Raw genomic sequence first — 16,364 nt, 5'->3', positions numbered from 1 at the left:
TGGATGTAGTTTATATGACGATACTGTGCAGAAATAAGGATTTCCAGCTGAGGCCTATGCTCCATAGATTTGGACATAAGGCGGTTTTGACGGTAATAAATAAGACACTAACGCCTGATCCTCTTCACCCTGGCCATGGTGATGGTCGGAAATGAATGAATGACGGTGCTGCTGAATCAGAATCCGCGCGCACAGTGCAACATCAAGACGCACCGAGATGAAGACCTACCGGTTGTACATGTCAGCCATCATTTCCACCTCCAGCTCCGCCGCCAGCTGCTGCGCCTTCATGGGGTCCATTCTCGCCCTCCGTGTCGTCTCACAACCGAGCACACCCCCGGTGACCCTCTGCAGCTGAATTACAGCGAGCTGGGACCGCTACTGTCACCTTCAAACCCTAAAACACGTGTGATGTCCCGTCTGTCCGACTTCCGTTATAAATAAAGTTTTGTTTGAAAAGGTCGTCTCAAAAGTAAGGCGCCCTCCAGTGGACAACCTCTGAAGTGCATTGGCATCTATGCCTCCAAAATCAGCCATTACTTAGTCAATTTGTCAGAATAACCATACTTTATCTGATACCTTTTACAAATATGTTTCTGATAATCCTAATTTTCTTCATATTTTTTATTAAAGTTATACATTGGCCAATTGGATGTCTCAATAACAGTATATGGTGTTTGTTAGCAGCTTCAAAGCGTTTGACATATTTTAGACCAATCCCTGCTCACTGACAATGTTTGGCCCTTGAATTGATTCAATTAGAACTGGAAGTAAGCCATTTTCCATGGGTGATGTCAAGTATTCTGTCCAGTTCTTATACAATCAGCACTGATATCCATAGCTTCATATCCATCTTCTATGCCTATGTCTGCCTGTGCGGAGTAACAGGGATGCTGGAGCCTTTCTGCCCATCTGTGGGTGAAAATTATGCAAACTTGTACGGGGCACACAAAAGTTTACGGTCCTAGATTTCTCAGTGAGCCTGAAGCCAAAATTGTTCATGCACATTTTTTTCTTCAGGCATGCTGTGTGTGGCACACTGCAGTAAACAGTTGAACCTTATGTTGTGCTTGGGTCAAATTTGACCCGTTTTCAAATGTGAACATGGGTCAATTTTGACCCAAGGACAATGTAGAGGTTAAATAACATGTAAGGGTGAAATAGGTGAGACACAGACATGCTTTGGACGGTGAAAGTAAGTCAAAGAGAGCAGAAAAGAAGCACCAAGAAGAATCTACACACTGAAAGAAACCACACAGGATTTGAACCAGGATCAACCTCCACAACAAAAAAGTACAACAAATGAAAACTGACTTTTTCTTTTTAATAAACTGCACATAAAACATGCCATGTTTTTTTTAAATTCAACATCAAAACCAAACTCCAAAACACACATTTAATTACACCAGCTGAGCTCACTCAAAACAACTAAAGGAAAAAAACAATTTATATCTCACTGAGATGTCAAATTTATAGATAAAAAAACAACAGTCATGCTTACTTTTTCTAAATGATTACGGAAAATGAAACGTCAGATTTGAACGTTGTGTTTGGAACAGAACATGGTGACAGCTTTTACTGGATATAAAGAGCTTGCTGAAAACTTAAAAAGAAAGTCACATGGCACAGGGATCTGAAAATGATGCCTAAACGCTCCTATGCTTCATCTCCAGTCACATCAATCTCATTCTCTTCTTCCTCTTCTTCATCTACAGTTATGACTATGCTACTGAGTGCAGCTCTCTCATGAGCTGCTTTCTCTGGAGAACATAGCAAAACATCTATTTCTTCATCCTCCTCTTCTGTTTGATCTTCTGTGGTAACCAGCGGCCTTGTTTTCTGGGGGGTTTGAGGCTGTGAGTTGTTGGTCACGGATACGTTGAAGTGGAGAGACAAGCTGTAAGACGCACCTCCATCACTGGGGACCGACTGGTCGGATTTGAAATCTCCAGTACAGCAGATCACTCCTGTATAGATGTTATTAAGAACAATAAATATATACTTTGAGACAAATTGATAAAACAATGACAACATCCCAGACAACAGTGTCTACCTCTCTGCTTCAAACTGGGTTCAGAAGCTTAGAGGTATAAGTGCTTTTGGATTTCACACCACGCCGATACAATTACAACATTTGACCAGAATTAGCCACATCATCTTATCCCTTACTTTTTTTTTCCATCACAAACATATTTCACAAAAAATAAAACCCAAAATGTTTTCAGCACAAAACAAAATCAGAGAGTTCACATTCCATTAGGGACATTAACTGTATAATAGAACTGGACTGAGTGACTCCTCCCCCCTCACTTTCCAAACAGGAAGTACTTGCTGGTTTCAAGAAGCCAAAATCCCATTGTCTCCTATAGAGGAATAAAGAGCTATTACTCTGTAACATTGATTCCTGTCTGGACATTTTTTTTACATTATTGATAATTCTAAATTTGTGCAGTGGAAATTATTCAAGTTATTAACTGACCTATCAGATGCTTTAATAAAGTAGGTGGTCTCATGTTGAACAGTCAAAACATTTGACAAATTTACCAGACAACGCGTTCAAGTTGTGTGGACTTCCAACAAGCTCCCCTCTGTTTGGTGAGTCAGTGCATACACGCTAACCAACTCCGGGCTCACACTGCATTAGTTCCAGCTCCAGTGCGGACGCAGGAGTCTTTATGTAACTTCAGAAGTGCTGAATCCAATCAGATACATTTTTTTAAATAAAACCTATTTTCCGCTGAACTAGCTGTTTTCACATTATGTCATTGTGACTACCAACCCTGGTCTCCCTTATCTGTTACACAATGCGTAAAGCATGAAACGTTAGCGTCCAAAGGTGCTGCAGGAATTTCCCAGGAGGGGAGCGGAAATGAAGCACACGACGGCCCGTTGGCTTCAAACACACAGCAAGTCAAAGACTGGTCTCGCCAGTTCCTGAATAGTGAGCGCCTGCATGGAGAAATGGCATCAGCAGACCCGGAGGCGGCTCGAAAATGTTCTGATAATAGTGCAGGATAATTATCATCTGGAGCAGGTAGTTTTTTTTTTTTTTACAAATCATGATCAGAAGTGTTTTTCATGAGTTTGGAATTGGTAACAGACATTCTTCGGTTGTGAGGGTGGGTCGGTAATGGGGGTTCGTATTTTCGGATGTCTCCAGTCCCTAACCCCCGCGAATAAGGGGGGGATTACTGTACTTTCTATATAAATGGTGGATTATCCTGTGAACCTATGTGAGTTCGGAGTTTTGTGAGGTCGGTCGCAGTAGCCAATGTGAGTCATCTGCCGTAGCTTGACCACACCAGTGTCCGCACCAAAATGGTTCCAGTGTGAGCCCGGGACGTCACCTCATACCCCCAATCTAACATTAAAGGTGCAACTAAAATAGTGAGCAACATTGGAGCTATCTAGCCATACATTTTTTTTTAACCAGATACCAACTCGGACGAGAAAAACAAAGACATTCATGGATCAATTTGGCTACAACTGGATGAATCAGAATGGGGAGCTTATGCCCTGCCAATGTAGATTTTATTTAAAAGCTTCTTTCAAGTGCAATTTTGCATCTGTTTCTAATTCACAACAATTTGAACAATTTTCAGAAACATAGTTTTAATATACAAACATAGAACAATAGCTACAAGAGCATGTTAAAAACACCAAAAACATGATTTTCATCAGAGTGATTCTTTAAAATGCAATTTACTATACCTTCATCTGTGTTCCTCTGCTCTGTCTTGGGTGTTGCCTCCACCGACTCATCCTCCAAGCAATCCTGAGCACTGACAGGATGGGATCCATTACCATAGAAGTGTAACATCTTAGATCTTCTGTTGTCATCGTGGTCTGTTTTGTTGCAGTGAGCTGCAGTTGTGTTACATGGCTGATTGTCGTAATCAGCTCTGTTGGGTTCTTGATCGTTAGCTTTTGATGTCTCTTTAGTGTCGGTTTCTGTCTTTGTGGCAGAGTTATACCCAGCGCTCCCTTTCTTTCCTCTATCGTCTCCTTCTGAGTTCGTTGAAGGTTTGGCTGCTTCCTGGCTGTCTTTTACAGTCTTTGTTTTTAAGTGTCGCCGTTGAACGAGCTTTTGAAACTCCTTGAGTGTGTTCTTCCATGATGGCTTGGATCTTCCTGTGCTTTTTTTGCAGGTTTTTTTAGAGCTCATTTTCTTTTTAGGACAATCTTCTTCCACCATTTTGTCATGCTTGTCTTCAGGGATGGCAGGAATTTCACCCGAATGGTTTTGCTCAACCTTTATTTTAGGCGGTCTTCCGCGTTTCTTCTTTGGCCGTGAGATTTCGAGTTTTTTCCCATCTCTGTAGAGCCCAGCACCTGTGTAGGTCATTTCTGGGGCAGTGCTACAAGCCCTCTGTAGATATCTCTTAACAAAGCCTCTGGTCCGGATCCAGGACTGCTCGGCGCTCTTACTGGTTGCTTCTTTTTTAATATCTCCCACAGTATATGTTCCATCCGTAACCTTTATGTTTATGGGTGTCAACAAACCATTGTTGAAATCCTGTAGGAGCTCTATTTGCCTCCTCCTCCTCCTTTTTTTAAGAATGACCTCATGTCCTTTAGAGTCGTATTTGCGTTTTAAGGTGTCCGCCCCCTCGGGGTCCAAACTCTTCACTGAACAGGTTTGTTTCCTGGGATCCTTAATTTTTTGGTTCAAATACTGCTGATAGAACTCTGAGCCACCATTCTTGTTTTTACACAGTAGAGAAACGTTGCTGTTTTTTATGATGGTGCTGCAAGGAAACTGCAGAGACTGAGGGCTTTCGGCAAGCCAGGCCCGCTGATGACGTCGACTCTGAGCTTGTTTTTTATAGTTTCTTGGGAGGTTTGGATGTTTTTCTTTTGGAGTGGAAAACTCTAATGGAGAGAGGCATGGAGGAAGCCTCATTTCATCCATCCAGGGTAATGAAAAAAGAGAATCAGAGTGGCCATCATCTTCATGTAGAGGTAAAAAGCCCAATATGCTCTGGTCTTTCCCAGAGGATTGTTTCTGTTTCTGTCCAGAGGTACATGCTAAAGGTAAGGCAGGTTCAGCAGGACACTGATGTTTGGAAACTAGCATTCCCGGATATCTAAGTGGATCTGTCTGCCCCAATGAGCTCACAGACAAGTTGATGTGAGAGTCTTGCTGCATTGGAAGACTGGGCTGTACAGCTGAAGGGCTTGGGAAGCCTGACCAGTTCTGAGCACAACAATGGAGATCTGCACGAAAGGAAAGACGATCATGTTTTCAGTTAAAATGACAGACACAGGACAGGGGCCTCTTCTGTTATTATACCACAGTCTAGTAAATTTGCCCTTGATTTCTCAGCATGTTTTGAGCTTACAATTAGGGTATATTCAGACTGGACATATTTGGTTCACCTAAAGTGAACCAGAGTCCATTTTCCCCGATAATCCAGAATAAAGTTTCAGTCTGAATACGCACAAATGAATCCTGGTCCAGGACCAGGAACCGCTCTGGGACCCATCTTTCGAAGTGGTCTCGGTTCGTTTCCAATCAGACTGAGCTTCAGTTCACACCAAAATTTCTCAGTGCGAGTACGATCCGTTCTGAGGCCAAAACAACTGAACCAAAACGGCCACCGTAGCCAGTAGGCATGGGATGTAAACAATTAAGGAATAACGCAATGGATAAGCCACGGACAAATGTAAAGCAACAATTGTCATGTTAGTAAACTGGAAAAAAAATTGTACAACTCCTTACATTTTAGAATGTTTGTTCTAACACTGCTAAAAAAATGCTTCTTAAATGCTTTCCCGTTTCTCGTTTCGTGGCACACTTCCTTCTGCTGTGACACCATTGCAAAACCTACCTGGTAGTTTGTAAACAGAATTCTCTTACAAACAATCCCACAACACCACAACAATGACACACAGGAACTCACTGAAATGTGGTTGGATGACCGCAAGCTGATCAATCATCTGAAATAATGACTCAGATGCTTGGAAAATGCATATAAAGGGCCCTAATTTTCTAAATTTCCAAAGGGGAGTGGCTCCAGATGCTCCCTCAGTCAACACCCTACACCTAGTACTGGATAATCCAGATGAGGATTCGGATAATGTCATATGGTCTGATGAATGGGGCTATAACAAGTATCCGAGTGCTCGGATATTCGTGATTTAGCTCCCGAAAATTCGAGCATGAATATTTGTGACGTCCAAGATCACTGATTCGCGATCTTTATAAATACAGTAGAATGTAGTAAAATATTATCTGGGGACGATGTATTTTTTGTTCTGAAATACAGAATAATGTTGGATTTGAAGTTTATAAAATAAAACAAAGCTGAATGAGCAGCGCTACTGTCACTGGAAGAAAACAAATCTTGGTGTCGGTGAAGCTTACGGTTTTCAAAGTAAAACTAGTGAGAGAGGGCTGCACGGTGGCGCAGTGGTTAGCACTCTCGCCTCACAGCGAGACGGCCCTGGTTCGAATCCCGGCTGGGACCTTTCTGTGTGGAGTTTGCATGTTCTCCCCGTGCATGCGTGGGTTTTCACCAGGGACTCCGGCTTCCTCCCACCGTCCAAAAACATGCTTCATAGGTTAATTGGTGACTCTAAATTGTCCCTAGGAGTGTGAGTGTGTGTGTGTGTGTGTGTGATTGAGGCCCTGCGACAGACTGGCGACCTGTCCAGGGTGTACCCCGTCTTCGCCCTTCAGTAGCTGGGATAGGCTCCGGCACTCCGCGACCCCGAAAGGGAAGAAGCGGTTAAGAAGATGGATGGATGGATGGATGAACTAGTGAGAGATTTTTTCCACACAAAAAATGAGACTGGAGGGAGGGGGCTCACAACCTGCTCTGCATAGAGATGAAAATGCTCGCAGGAGGCAGACAGACTGCGAGTCAAAAGGTCCGAGCTGTGTCTGTATTTTTCTAAAGTAGAAGCAGACAGCATGCACTGTTTTTAATGTAACATTTATGGTTTTTGACGGCAGTAACACCAGTAACGTATCCAAACACCACGCTAAAATCCCCCTGATTCTAGCGGAGTAGTGCGCAGCGTCTGCCATCCAAATGAGATGTCTAGCGGAGTTATTGATCCAACAGGTGTATATGCTAAGCGGTACGTACACACGTGGAACACGTGACTAAAGTGTTGATTATCAAAGATAAGTGAAGGAAATGTTTATAAAAGGTGGAGGGTTGAATATGGATACTGGCACTGTAAAAAACAATGATCATATAATATTAACAGGCTGAAAGTTCATATCGTGCCTTGAAAATGATCAATTATCTGACATAAAATTAATTAAAATGCAGCATTATGAATTTTTATTTCCACATTTATGGCTCTTTGAAGTGAGAAGGCTATTTGATAAACTCTGCATTTTGCTTCTTAATTGAAGCTTTGTTCATATATGTCATCTTAAAATGTATGTAATTATTGTAAAGACATGTTAGTATTTATTGATAATTTTATTTTACTGTTGGATAGAGCATTAAATGAACATATTGTCTTTAAATTGTTCTAAAAGAAGGTTTTGAAGAAAATAAAAATATACATTTGTTTTAAAAATAGTTATATATCATAGATTACCATGGCGATATATTGATTATTGCAACGTTTGCCATATCGAGATACTATCAGTATCGTGAGCCATGTATCGTGAATCGCATCGTGAGTTACCCTGAGATTTCCAGCCTTAGATTTAATACATGTAATTTCAATTTCCATACACCCAGTAAAAAGTTACACACATAGCAACAAACATTATATTAAAAAGTAAAAATGGTTGTTCGATCCCAGAATCGTTGAGCTCGATTTGTGAATTGAGACGGATCGCCACCTAAGCAACGATTCACAATCCTACTGATGAAATCAACTTGTTGTATTTGGAGGAGAAAGAATACTGAAGGGTCTCCAAAGATCACCATACCTACTGTGAAGCATGGGGGTGGAAGGATCATGCTTTGAGGCAGTTTTTCTGTAAGTGTACCAGAACAACTGAAGGAATGAATGGGGCCATGTATGGGGAGATTAAAAAAAAAAAAAAGAAAGAAAACCTCTTTCCCTCAGTGTGAGTTTTGACGATGAAACATGGGTAGGTCTTTCATTATGACAATAATCCCAGATGACAGCCTGACAACGAAGGAGCGGCTTCGTAAGGAAAATTTTAAAGTTCTGGAGTGACCGAGCCAGTTTCTGGATCTCAGTGCAATATGTTTAAAAGCCTGCATAGAGATTGTCAAAACAAAAAACATATGTAAGACTCCCAATCTATGAGAAAAAAAAATTATTTGGTTTGATGAGATGAGCCAAAAACTGAACTTTTTGATGTTAATTCCAAGTGTGTTGTGTGGAGAAAACCAGGCACCGATCACCAGCCCAATGCAATCCTAACAGTGAAACATGGTGGTGGCAGCATCATGGTTTGGGGGTGTTTTTCAGCAGCAGGAACAGGACGGCTGGTATCAACTGAAGGAAAGATGAATACGGCTACATACAGTGATGTATAGGAATCCTGTTTATTTCTATGCAGGAATAAATTGTAGCGACATATTAATGTTAAATTAGTTTTACATTTGTTCCTTTTTTGTGTAATTGTGCATGTTTGTAGTCTACAACTTTTATTCTAATTTGATTTCTATTCCATCTGCATCCCTCTAAGATTTTAAGCAATCACTTTGATATTTGTGAAAGAAAAAACAAATACATCAAAATACTGACCTCAGAGAAAGAGTTTGTCATTTTCTAAAAGCGATTTAGGTAACAGAGTAAAGAGCAAACCTGGGTGTGCTGCTGGACGGCCTCTCTCCACCTCCAAATCCTGGTAGAGGACACACTCTGCTGGACTGCCGGCTCCATAAATGGGGCTCTGTCTAAGATCGCTCCCTGCAGTTTGGTGAAAATCAGATTCCCTGTCGTGGCCTGCCTGCAGCTTTTTACAGTCACCATCCAGGTTGGGCAGGATGTTCAGGCCCTTCATGATGTCCTCCAGCAGCATGTCGATCTGCTCATCCGTTTCCTCCTGGGGCTGGGGGGCATCCACCTCCAGCTCTGACTCCAACTTCCTGCTGTGGCTCAAATTGAGATCACCAACAGAAAGAGGATAGGAGTCTGAACCGTTTATAGGGAAAGAAGCAACGAGAGGTTGAGGGTTCCCAGCCTTTGGGTTCTGGACCGGGTCAGCAGAAGAGGAAGGATTGTGGGAGTCCTTAACTTGGGGTTTTTGTGTGGAGCATCCCTACGGAGAAATGAGCAGCAGTCAACATTTTGGTATAGTCTCTAAGAGGTTCATCGTATGAAGAACATGCTAGCACTAAACCAAGAGGGACATCACCGATGTCTTTGCTTATTTGTTTGTAAATAAATATATAGATAAATAAACTAAATAAATAAACGAGACTGTTCCCTCTCTTTTTCAAAGGTTGGGGACGTTTTGGAAATATGTTGAACCCCAAATTAGGAGGGTGATTGTTAAAAACACTTTTTCTTTTTACTTTCTTAAGATGGGAATAATTAAACTAATAGTTTGTCCTACTTATAACAAAGTAAAACAATTGAAAGTTCCTTGTTTATGCACAGCCTGAAAACTTCTGAGTTTTATTCTTGAACAGGTCTTTCAGTTTGAAGTTAGTAACACTGTTTGATTCACGACTAATCTTACCTTTGTCCTAAATCAGGAGTCTCAAACTTTATCTTGGGGTCACTAAAGGTAGAGTCTGGCTGAGGCTAGACTGCAGCCTCTGTGCGCATGCACGTACGTGCATCTCGTGGATGTCTACGAGTCAATGCCAGTTTGCATCAGAAATTTTTAAAAACCCAATCTCAGTTTTTTAATTTAGTTTCATAACACAAAATAAGACGAACAAGGACCCTGGTGTGAAAAAGTTGTGTTTAACTTCCAATCTTTAGTAGTAAATTTGTATGGAACATGTACTGTACTATTTACTGTACTGTATTATTAACCATTTTATGTACGAAATGTCTATTAAAACTCTCAAACAAATACAAAATGTATAAGTAAATAAATCAGTAATAAATGGCAGTTTTCCGTTTATTTAGTCTTCTATATCTGCTGTATTCAGATTTAAGAATCCTTATTAACACAGTTCTGTTAACACTGTTACATTTCGACAGTTCTTTAAGCTCAATCAATGGTTTCCTCTGAGCATGACTTTATTAGCACAGCTTCCTCTCCATAGTTGAGCCGCCTTTGGTTTGAGGGAGGAAGCAGCAGAGACCATCAGTGAAGCTGACTGTCAGTTAGTCTGGACCTGTAGTTGGACATCGAAGTTCAAGGTGGAGAAGAGCTGTTTGCACAACTATGTGCTCCTAATTTTGAATCTTTGCTGAATGTTTTTTTTAAGTTTGCTTTTAAAAATTGCTGAATCAGTGAGGGAGAAACTAAATTCATGAACCTCTTTTTGATTTAGTCTTTCTTATGACTTTTCAAACATTTTAACCCTGGCAACGAGTTATTTTAGAGTAGCCGGTCACTCACTCCTTTATTTTTGAAGTCTAATTCAAACTGTGGTTGGTTAAAGAACGGGTGCCGTTCACTGGAGATCAGAACAAGCGTCACACATTTCTTGAGTTTACAGGAAGTCTGATGTCCTTCATACATTTACTAGTGGTGGGGGTAATACTCAATTATTAGATGCGACGATTACTATCCATAAACGATTCTGAATCATTTTAGGAATTTTAAATAATCAAAAAATGTATATAGTTTAAAGTAAAAGTAACAAGCTCAACTAAATGTGTTTTTCCTCCTGACATTTTTTGAAAAGCACACAAACTTGGCTAACCTTGCAGATTGTGTCATAGGACCGGTGTGACATTTATTCTCCGCAGTAGACCCCCCTCAGCCATATACCCCACCACGACTGGTCAGTTCGTTAGCTCCACACACAAATTGTCTCAAAAGCGCCATTCATACAAAATATCGTCTTGAGGACCGCCAATTTGAAGAGCCCTGCTCTAGAATGTGGTTCAGGAATTCAGTTCAGTAGCCCCTTGACGTGGTATGTGAACTACAGAATCCAAAGAGAGTCATTAGCGTCTACCTGTCTCACTGAAGAAACAGGCGACACTGTCTCATCTTTGTCTTGCATGCGCGCCACCTCCCAAACTTCTCCTGAGGGGGTTCTTCTTAGCTTCACCTGCAGAAGAAACAAATATTTATATCTATTAAGGGTACGACTTCAACGTTTGTCAAAAGGAATTCATCTGTGCATGAAAATCTGATGTTTTGTCTCTGCTTGGTCATTTTGGAGAAGTTTCTGACAACAGTTGCATCAGAGTTTGGAATTGCATAGGAAAAACCCAGTTTTGACAGCAGCTTCACCTTGATAGAAGTCTCTGTGGGGTCCATCATCTGCTTCATCTTGGCCAAATTCTTGACTCCAGCCTTGCAGATTGAATGCCTCCCCTCTTTGTTTTTTTCCTCTAACATTTGACCTTTGCTGACCTGATCTTCATACTCCGTCACCTTGCAGCTCGCCGCCTCTTCTCTTCTTTCCAACCCCTGGAAGTTGTCCTCGAGTGACTGCTGGAAACAGCCTTCTTCCTGTGACCTCTGTGAACTTTCAATGAAGCTGTCCGTTTCACACAACAAAGCAGAGGACTGTTTGTGGTTTGTGGACAGCCCTGCATCAGATTCTCCATCACTTGTGATGGTTGGACAGGGAGTCAGGCACATCAGCTTATCCACCGGCATGTTTTCACAATGCGACAATGCAGAGAAACCCACAGCAAACGGGACCTGAGACGTTTCCTTATCAAAGAGCACAACTGTTTGGGTACCAACGGAGGCACAGCTCTTCTTCTCTGGAGAATTACGATTATTTACAGCCATTTCCACTTGAACTTGTGCATCCATCATTGACATGCTTCTGTACGTCTTCCTGTAGCTCGGTGTGCTCTGCCATCTAACTCCGTCTTTACAACCTTCTACAAGATTAGAGAATCCAAACCGGCTGGCTGCTGCCAACAATTCGCTCTTCTCCTCATTTCCCTCAACTTCCAGCTCTCCTGAATACATGAGACTGACGAGCTTCAGCAAGACGTGAGCTGTAACTGTGTGGAGCTTTAACAGGTGTTTCTGTCCAGATGGAGGAGATGGAGATGAAGACAACCTCTGGGAAAAATAGGGGCTAAGAGCTGCCAGGATGCAGCTGTGAGTTGGGACGGAGATCCCTTCATGAAAACAGGATAAAGTAAAATGAATTAGTTATCATTTTAAAAAAAATGTTTTTTTAAAGCAACATACTTTTTAGGGGGTTCTCACCCTCAGTTTGCAGAAGAGTGTCACAGAACTGGGCAGTGTTCTGCTGCTTCTGCAGTTCTCCGAGGAGTTGCATTTCATAGTTGGGCCAATAGTACCTCTGCATGTCTGCACAGGAAATGAGGGAACACGGTTTGACAGAAGCAATAAAGTGTATGCTAAAGATGATGTCAACAAAAACATGATAAGAAACCGAAAACTTTCTGGTCTGAATTGTTTTAGAACCAGTGAGGCAGTCAGGAGACGAAAACTCTGAACTCTGTTTTTGTCCAGGACTTATTTTAGATGCCAATCAAACCAAACTCATCCATGAAAAAAAGACAAAATTCACACATTTAACTTGAGAATAAAAAAAGGAAAACACTCATTTAAAAGCAGAAATGGACTTAAAATAAAATAAACATTCCTACATGTACAACTTAATTTTTAAAAAGCACTACTTTTTTTTCTTGTAAAATTACAACTTAAAAAAAACATGACTTTTTTATTATTATAAAACATTTCTTTTTTCCCTCTTTTTCCAATATTTCTTTAAAAAAATACTTTTAATCGTGGTCCATATACTTTGTCACATAATTTTGAATTTGTGGCGAGTAAAAATTATTCCACAATATTTTCTAACTGATCTTATAAAACGATAGGTAGCACCTGCACCAGCAGTCTATCCACGTTTCTGTGGCTTACCTGTCCACAACCTAGCACAAACATTTCCAGAGGACAGTTTTTGGCCGCTGCTGACGCCACGTGGAAAATAAAACAGAAATTTCCCACAAATATCGTCCACATTTAACCAACTATAGTCTACTTTTGGCGTGCTGACCTGGGTTTAGCCAACAGAGGAAGCTGTACAAGCTAGCTAGCTCGGAGGAAAACCGCGAAAATTGAAGCTCATTCAGGTTAGCTGGTAAAAAGCCGGATATTATCAAAAATAATGCTATGATAAATCATCCAGTTACTCACCGAGACTTTATCAGTTTCAAAACTCAAGTTTTAGAATTCAAAACCAACAATTCATCTTAAAGACTTAAAGAGAATATCGCAAATTTTGTGCAAAGTTCCGCTTCATGTCGCTGTAGCGACACCTAGCGGCGGCTCCAGCGCACTGCACACAGATCCGTTCTGACGATTTTATTTTTAGATTTTTTTCATCATGAAAAATGGTTTTGTTCGTCTTTATTTTTTAATTTATTCATGTACTTTTGATAATTTTCTATTGGAAATCATGCAAATTTACAAATCACAACTGTAACCAATCAATAACTAATGCCATCTTTCAAAAAAGAAAAGCGATTACAGTATAGAGAAAGATAATGGGGGACATGGCAATCAGAATAAAATAGTTTCAAGTAAGAAAAAGATCCGTTCTGAAAATAAACACAAAAAAGTTGCAGAAAAAACGTCAAAAATATAGATAATTCATGTGTTTTTTATTGAAAACAATATAGTGATGTTACATAAATCATTCACAAATGAGACTGTCTAACTTTTAAGAAAATAACTTGCAGTCTATAATCAGAGCATTTTTATGTGATCTCAATGACAGCATCCAAAGCTTTGCAAAGTTTATAATTAAAGAAAATCAAATGGATTGTATATCAGTTCACCAAAAGCACCCAAAAAATAACCCAAATCCTCATATATATTGTATATATTTTTCTAGTACATAGTGTATGCATAGTGTGTCTTTTCATTATTTTTCCTTTTAATTTCCCTTCTATGCCACTTTAAATTCTTTAACAATAAAAATTTCTCAAAGTCAGTTCACTCATAATGACAGTTTTTGGAAAGTGAGGCTTAGTTTATCACGAACAATAAAAAATCTTGAAAAAAATATCCCGCAAAGGAGTTTCGTTTAATCTTCCATTCAATATATACAGTACACTCAGTATAAAGAAATAATAATAATAAAAAAAACAGACATTACTTGGTCATTTCTGAACTGTCAGAATAAGTTTGTAAAAAAAAAAAGACTTTTGTGGTTTAGAGCATGATACAAAAAAAATCCCAAACATGGAAACCAAGCTTTGGAACAGAAATCATACACAATGTTTTTGGATATAAGACATTCTAATTTACTCTCTTTCAAAACAATATGCATTTTCATGAAGACCAGTAGTTACAAGCCAGGAATTAACCAAAAAAAAAAAATGGAGGAATCTGTCCTCCCATCCTTGGTAGCTGCAGGAGTAACCTTTGGCAGATATTTGCCAAAAAAATAATAATACAGAGCAGATCAACTAGTATGAACACTGAATCTTTCATCAGCAAAGAAACGATTATTTAAAATGATTTTTTTTAAGTTTAACAAACATTGAAAGATAAAATAACAAAGTTGTGGGTTCCCTTGATTTCTTTATTGTTTTTATCACGAGTGTTCGACTTCTCAGATTAAGTCAAAGTCTCTGGAAGAGCGTTTGTGTGTTTCCCTGGTTCGCTGTAGGCCTTGCGTAGAGATGTACTGGTGTGGCCAAAATATTACCATCTACATGCCCTTGTTTCATTAATCAGCTCATGTGACTGAATCTAACATAGAGACAAAAATGACTACAAAAAACCTGCAGTAGAGTAAATAATGGTCAGACAGGATGGTGTTGGAGACGGGGATTTGTCACATAGTTGTCATGGTGATTGGCATCATCATTTCAGCGAGGCCCGTGGGTAGAGGCATGCTGTTGTCGAAATGTAAACAGTTATTTTTCATCCTAAAAAATAAAACATAAGAGAAATGAATTTATATAGTAGTTTGTGTGGACACTTTTATCAACAAATAATTAGAGGGAAAAAAAGGAAAATTAAGGTAAAACTGAGTTTTATCTTAATTTTCGTCACGTGTTCTCCATCGTTTGATAGATGCTAGAAGAACATGTAAAAAACACAGTTTTTATTGGAGTGGGACTCAGTTTTTGGTTTGTCTGGGCCTGTGGAGGTCTGTAGACAGGAGTGGTTGCATTCTAAGACGGGCGCAGGCGTGTCTTGTAGTTCCCTTGAGCGGCCACCTCACGGGATGTCATTAAAAATGAAATGTACAATTCTACGTGTCGTAAGATTTTGTGAAGTATTTGTAAGAATAATGTAAGTTACATGCACTTGTGATGAATGGGTGATCCTCTCCTATAGTGCCCTAACGCCGCACTCTAGTACGGTAGTTGGTAAAGGTCGCATTTTACAGAGTTTTTCAACCTTTTTTGAGCAGAGATAAACCTTTTCCTTGACAAAAACAACCAAAAAATGTAAAAAAAAATAATAGAAATCCTGTAGTCGATCTCACATGCATTTTATTGTAAGAACTGAGGCACAAAAAAGGTCCAGCTGTTTTCTCTTAAAAGTTGTGATAGTTGCCAATAATAATTTTCAACTAAATTAGTTGAAAGTTTAGCCATGTTATTGTTTTCCCTCCAGTTTATTGCAGTGCAATTTCATGTAACCTCGCAAAAAAGAAAAAACAAAACAAATAAAAGCATATTCATTTTTTCTAAATAGTATTGTATTTATTTAAATTGTTTTTTTTATACCAAAGCAACTGCAACATATGAAACATGATTTAACATGCTTGATGAATCTTACACAGCAGAGACCAACATAATATTCATGTTCATTTACGTTTTTCATTTGTATAAATAGAAACATGTAACTAACAAAAAAAATAATGTTTTTTATTGAATAAACTCTTTTCAAATTAGTTTAAATATGTCTGTTGGCCACTTAACCATAATCTTATTTCTTATTAATGTATTTAAACTTGACTTAAAATTTTTCAAAAGTGCTTAAAGTTTGAAATTGAATTTGTTTGTTCCATATTTGTATTTTGTTGCGCTTCATGACAGTTAATAGCAGCGCAGTAGGAGATGCTGTCACTTTCCACCGATGAATCATGGGAGATGTAGTGCTAACAGTGGGGCTGAAGCAGGACAGACTCATGTCTTCAAGGTCTTTTTACATGGTCTGGAAACAGATCCTGAGGGAAGCCACACCGAGTCATCGAGGAACTGAGCCATGTCTGCACCAGGAAGTGACGACGTTAAACACGTCTGATTGGTCAGACTGATCATGTACTGCTCAAACCTCCAAGAATAATTGGTGGAGAGAGTCTAAGGTATGGGACTTCTCAAAA

The 16,364-nt window shown here is 39.6% G+C and overlaps 3 protein-coding genes across 8 annotated transcripts in view; all 3 read right to left on the bottom strand.

The window, feature by feature from the left end:
• Positions 1-445, bottom strand: part of timm10 (translocase of inner mitochondrial membrane 10 homolog (yeast)) — a 1,904-nt gene extending 1,459 nt beyond the window's left edge. The window contains exon 1 of the mRNA XM_024260042.2: positions 230-445. Within this exon, the coding sequence (XP_024115810.1) occupies positions 230-300 (71 nt within the window). The 5' untranslated portion in view covers positions 301-445. The remainder of the gene's footprint in view (positions 1-229) is intronic.
• Positions 446-1,303: 858 nt separating this feature from the next.
• Positions 1,304-13,368, bottom strand: LOC112137528. Of its 3 annotated transcripts, none has more exons than XM_024259883.2 (9): positions 13,214-13,351; positions 13,074-13,109; positions 12,938-12,987; positions 12,257-12,361; positions 11,315-12,165; positions 11,034-11,129; positions 8,752-9,208; positions 3,712-5,217; positions 1,304-1,967 (listed from the first exon to the last, which is right to left on the bottom strand). In XM_024259883.2, the coding sequence occupies exons 4-9, from the start codon at positions 12,357-12,359 to the stop codon at positions 1,657-1,659; spliced, it is 3,324 nt and encodes a 1,107-aa protein (XP_024115651.1). In that variant the 5' UTR covers positions 12,360-12,361; positions 12,938-12,987; positions 13,074-13,109; positions 13,214-13,351; the 3' UTR covers positions 1,304-1,656. The 3 variants fall into 3 exon arrangements, with proteins under 3 accessions (XP_024115651.1, XP_024115650.1, XP_024115648.1); XM_024259882.2 differs by having other exon boundaries at positions 12,938-12,984; XM_024259880.2 differs by lacking the exons at positions 12,938-12,987; positions 13,074-13,109 and having other exon boundaries at positions 13,214-13,368.
• A 291-nt stretch (positions 13,369-13,659) lies between these two features.
• The window catches only part of ctnnd1 (catenin (cadherin-associated protein), delta 1), a 28,208-nt gene continuing 25,503 nt past the window's right edge, over positions 13,660-16,364 (bottom strand). For all 4 annotated transcript variants that reach the window (XM_036211715.1, XM_036211713.1, XM_024259872.2 and 1 more), the window contains one exon: positions 13,660-14,955. In XM_036211715.1, the coding sequence (XP_036067608.1) occupies positions 14,944-14,955 (12 nt within the window). In that variant the 3' untranslated portion in view covers positions 13,660-14,943. The remainder of the gene's footprint in view (positions 14,956-16,364) is intronic.

The sequence above is a fragment of the Oryzias melastigma genome, linkage group LG1 (assembly GCF_002922805.2).
Source record: "Oryzias melastigma strain HK-1 linkage group LG1, ASM292280v2, whole genome shotgun sequence".
NCBI classification, from domain to species: domain Eukaryota; kingdom Metazoa; phylum Chordata; class Actinopteri; order Beloniformes; family Adrianichthyidae; genus Oryzias; species Oryzias melastigma.
The sequence above is the reverse complement of the archived record's forward strand: the minus strand, read 5'-3'. Positions and strand labels throughout refer to the sequence as shown.

Excerpts from the sequence above, each read along its gene's own strand:
- LOC112137528 (XM_024259880.2), bottom strand. The coding sequence starts at position 12,359 with ATGCAGAGGTACTATTGGCCCAACTATGAAATGCAACTCCTCGGAGAA. Across the intron at positions 11,130-11,314 it reads CCACAGAGACTTCTATCAAG|GTGAAGCTAAGAAGAACCCC; the intron begins GTGAAGCTGCTG and ends TTTCTTCTGCAG. Across the intron at positions 1,968-3,711 it reads GCAGAGGAACACAGATGAAG|GAGTGATCTGCTGTACTGGA; the intron begins GTATAGTAAATT and ends ACATCTATACAG.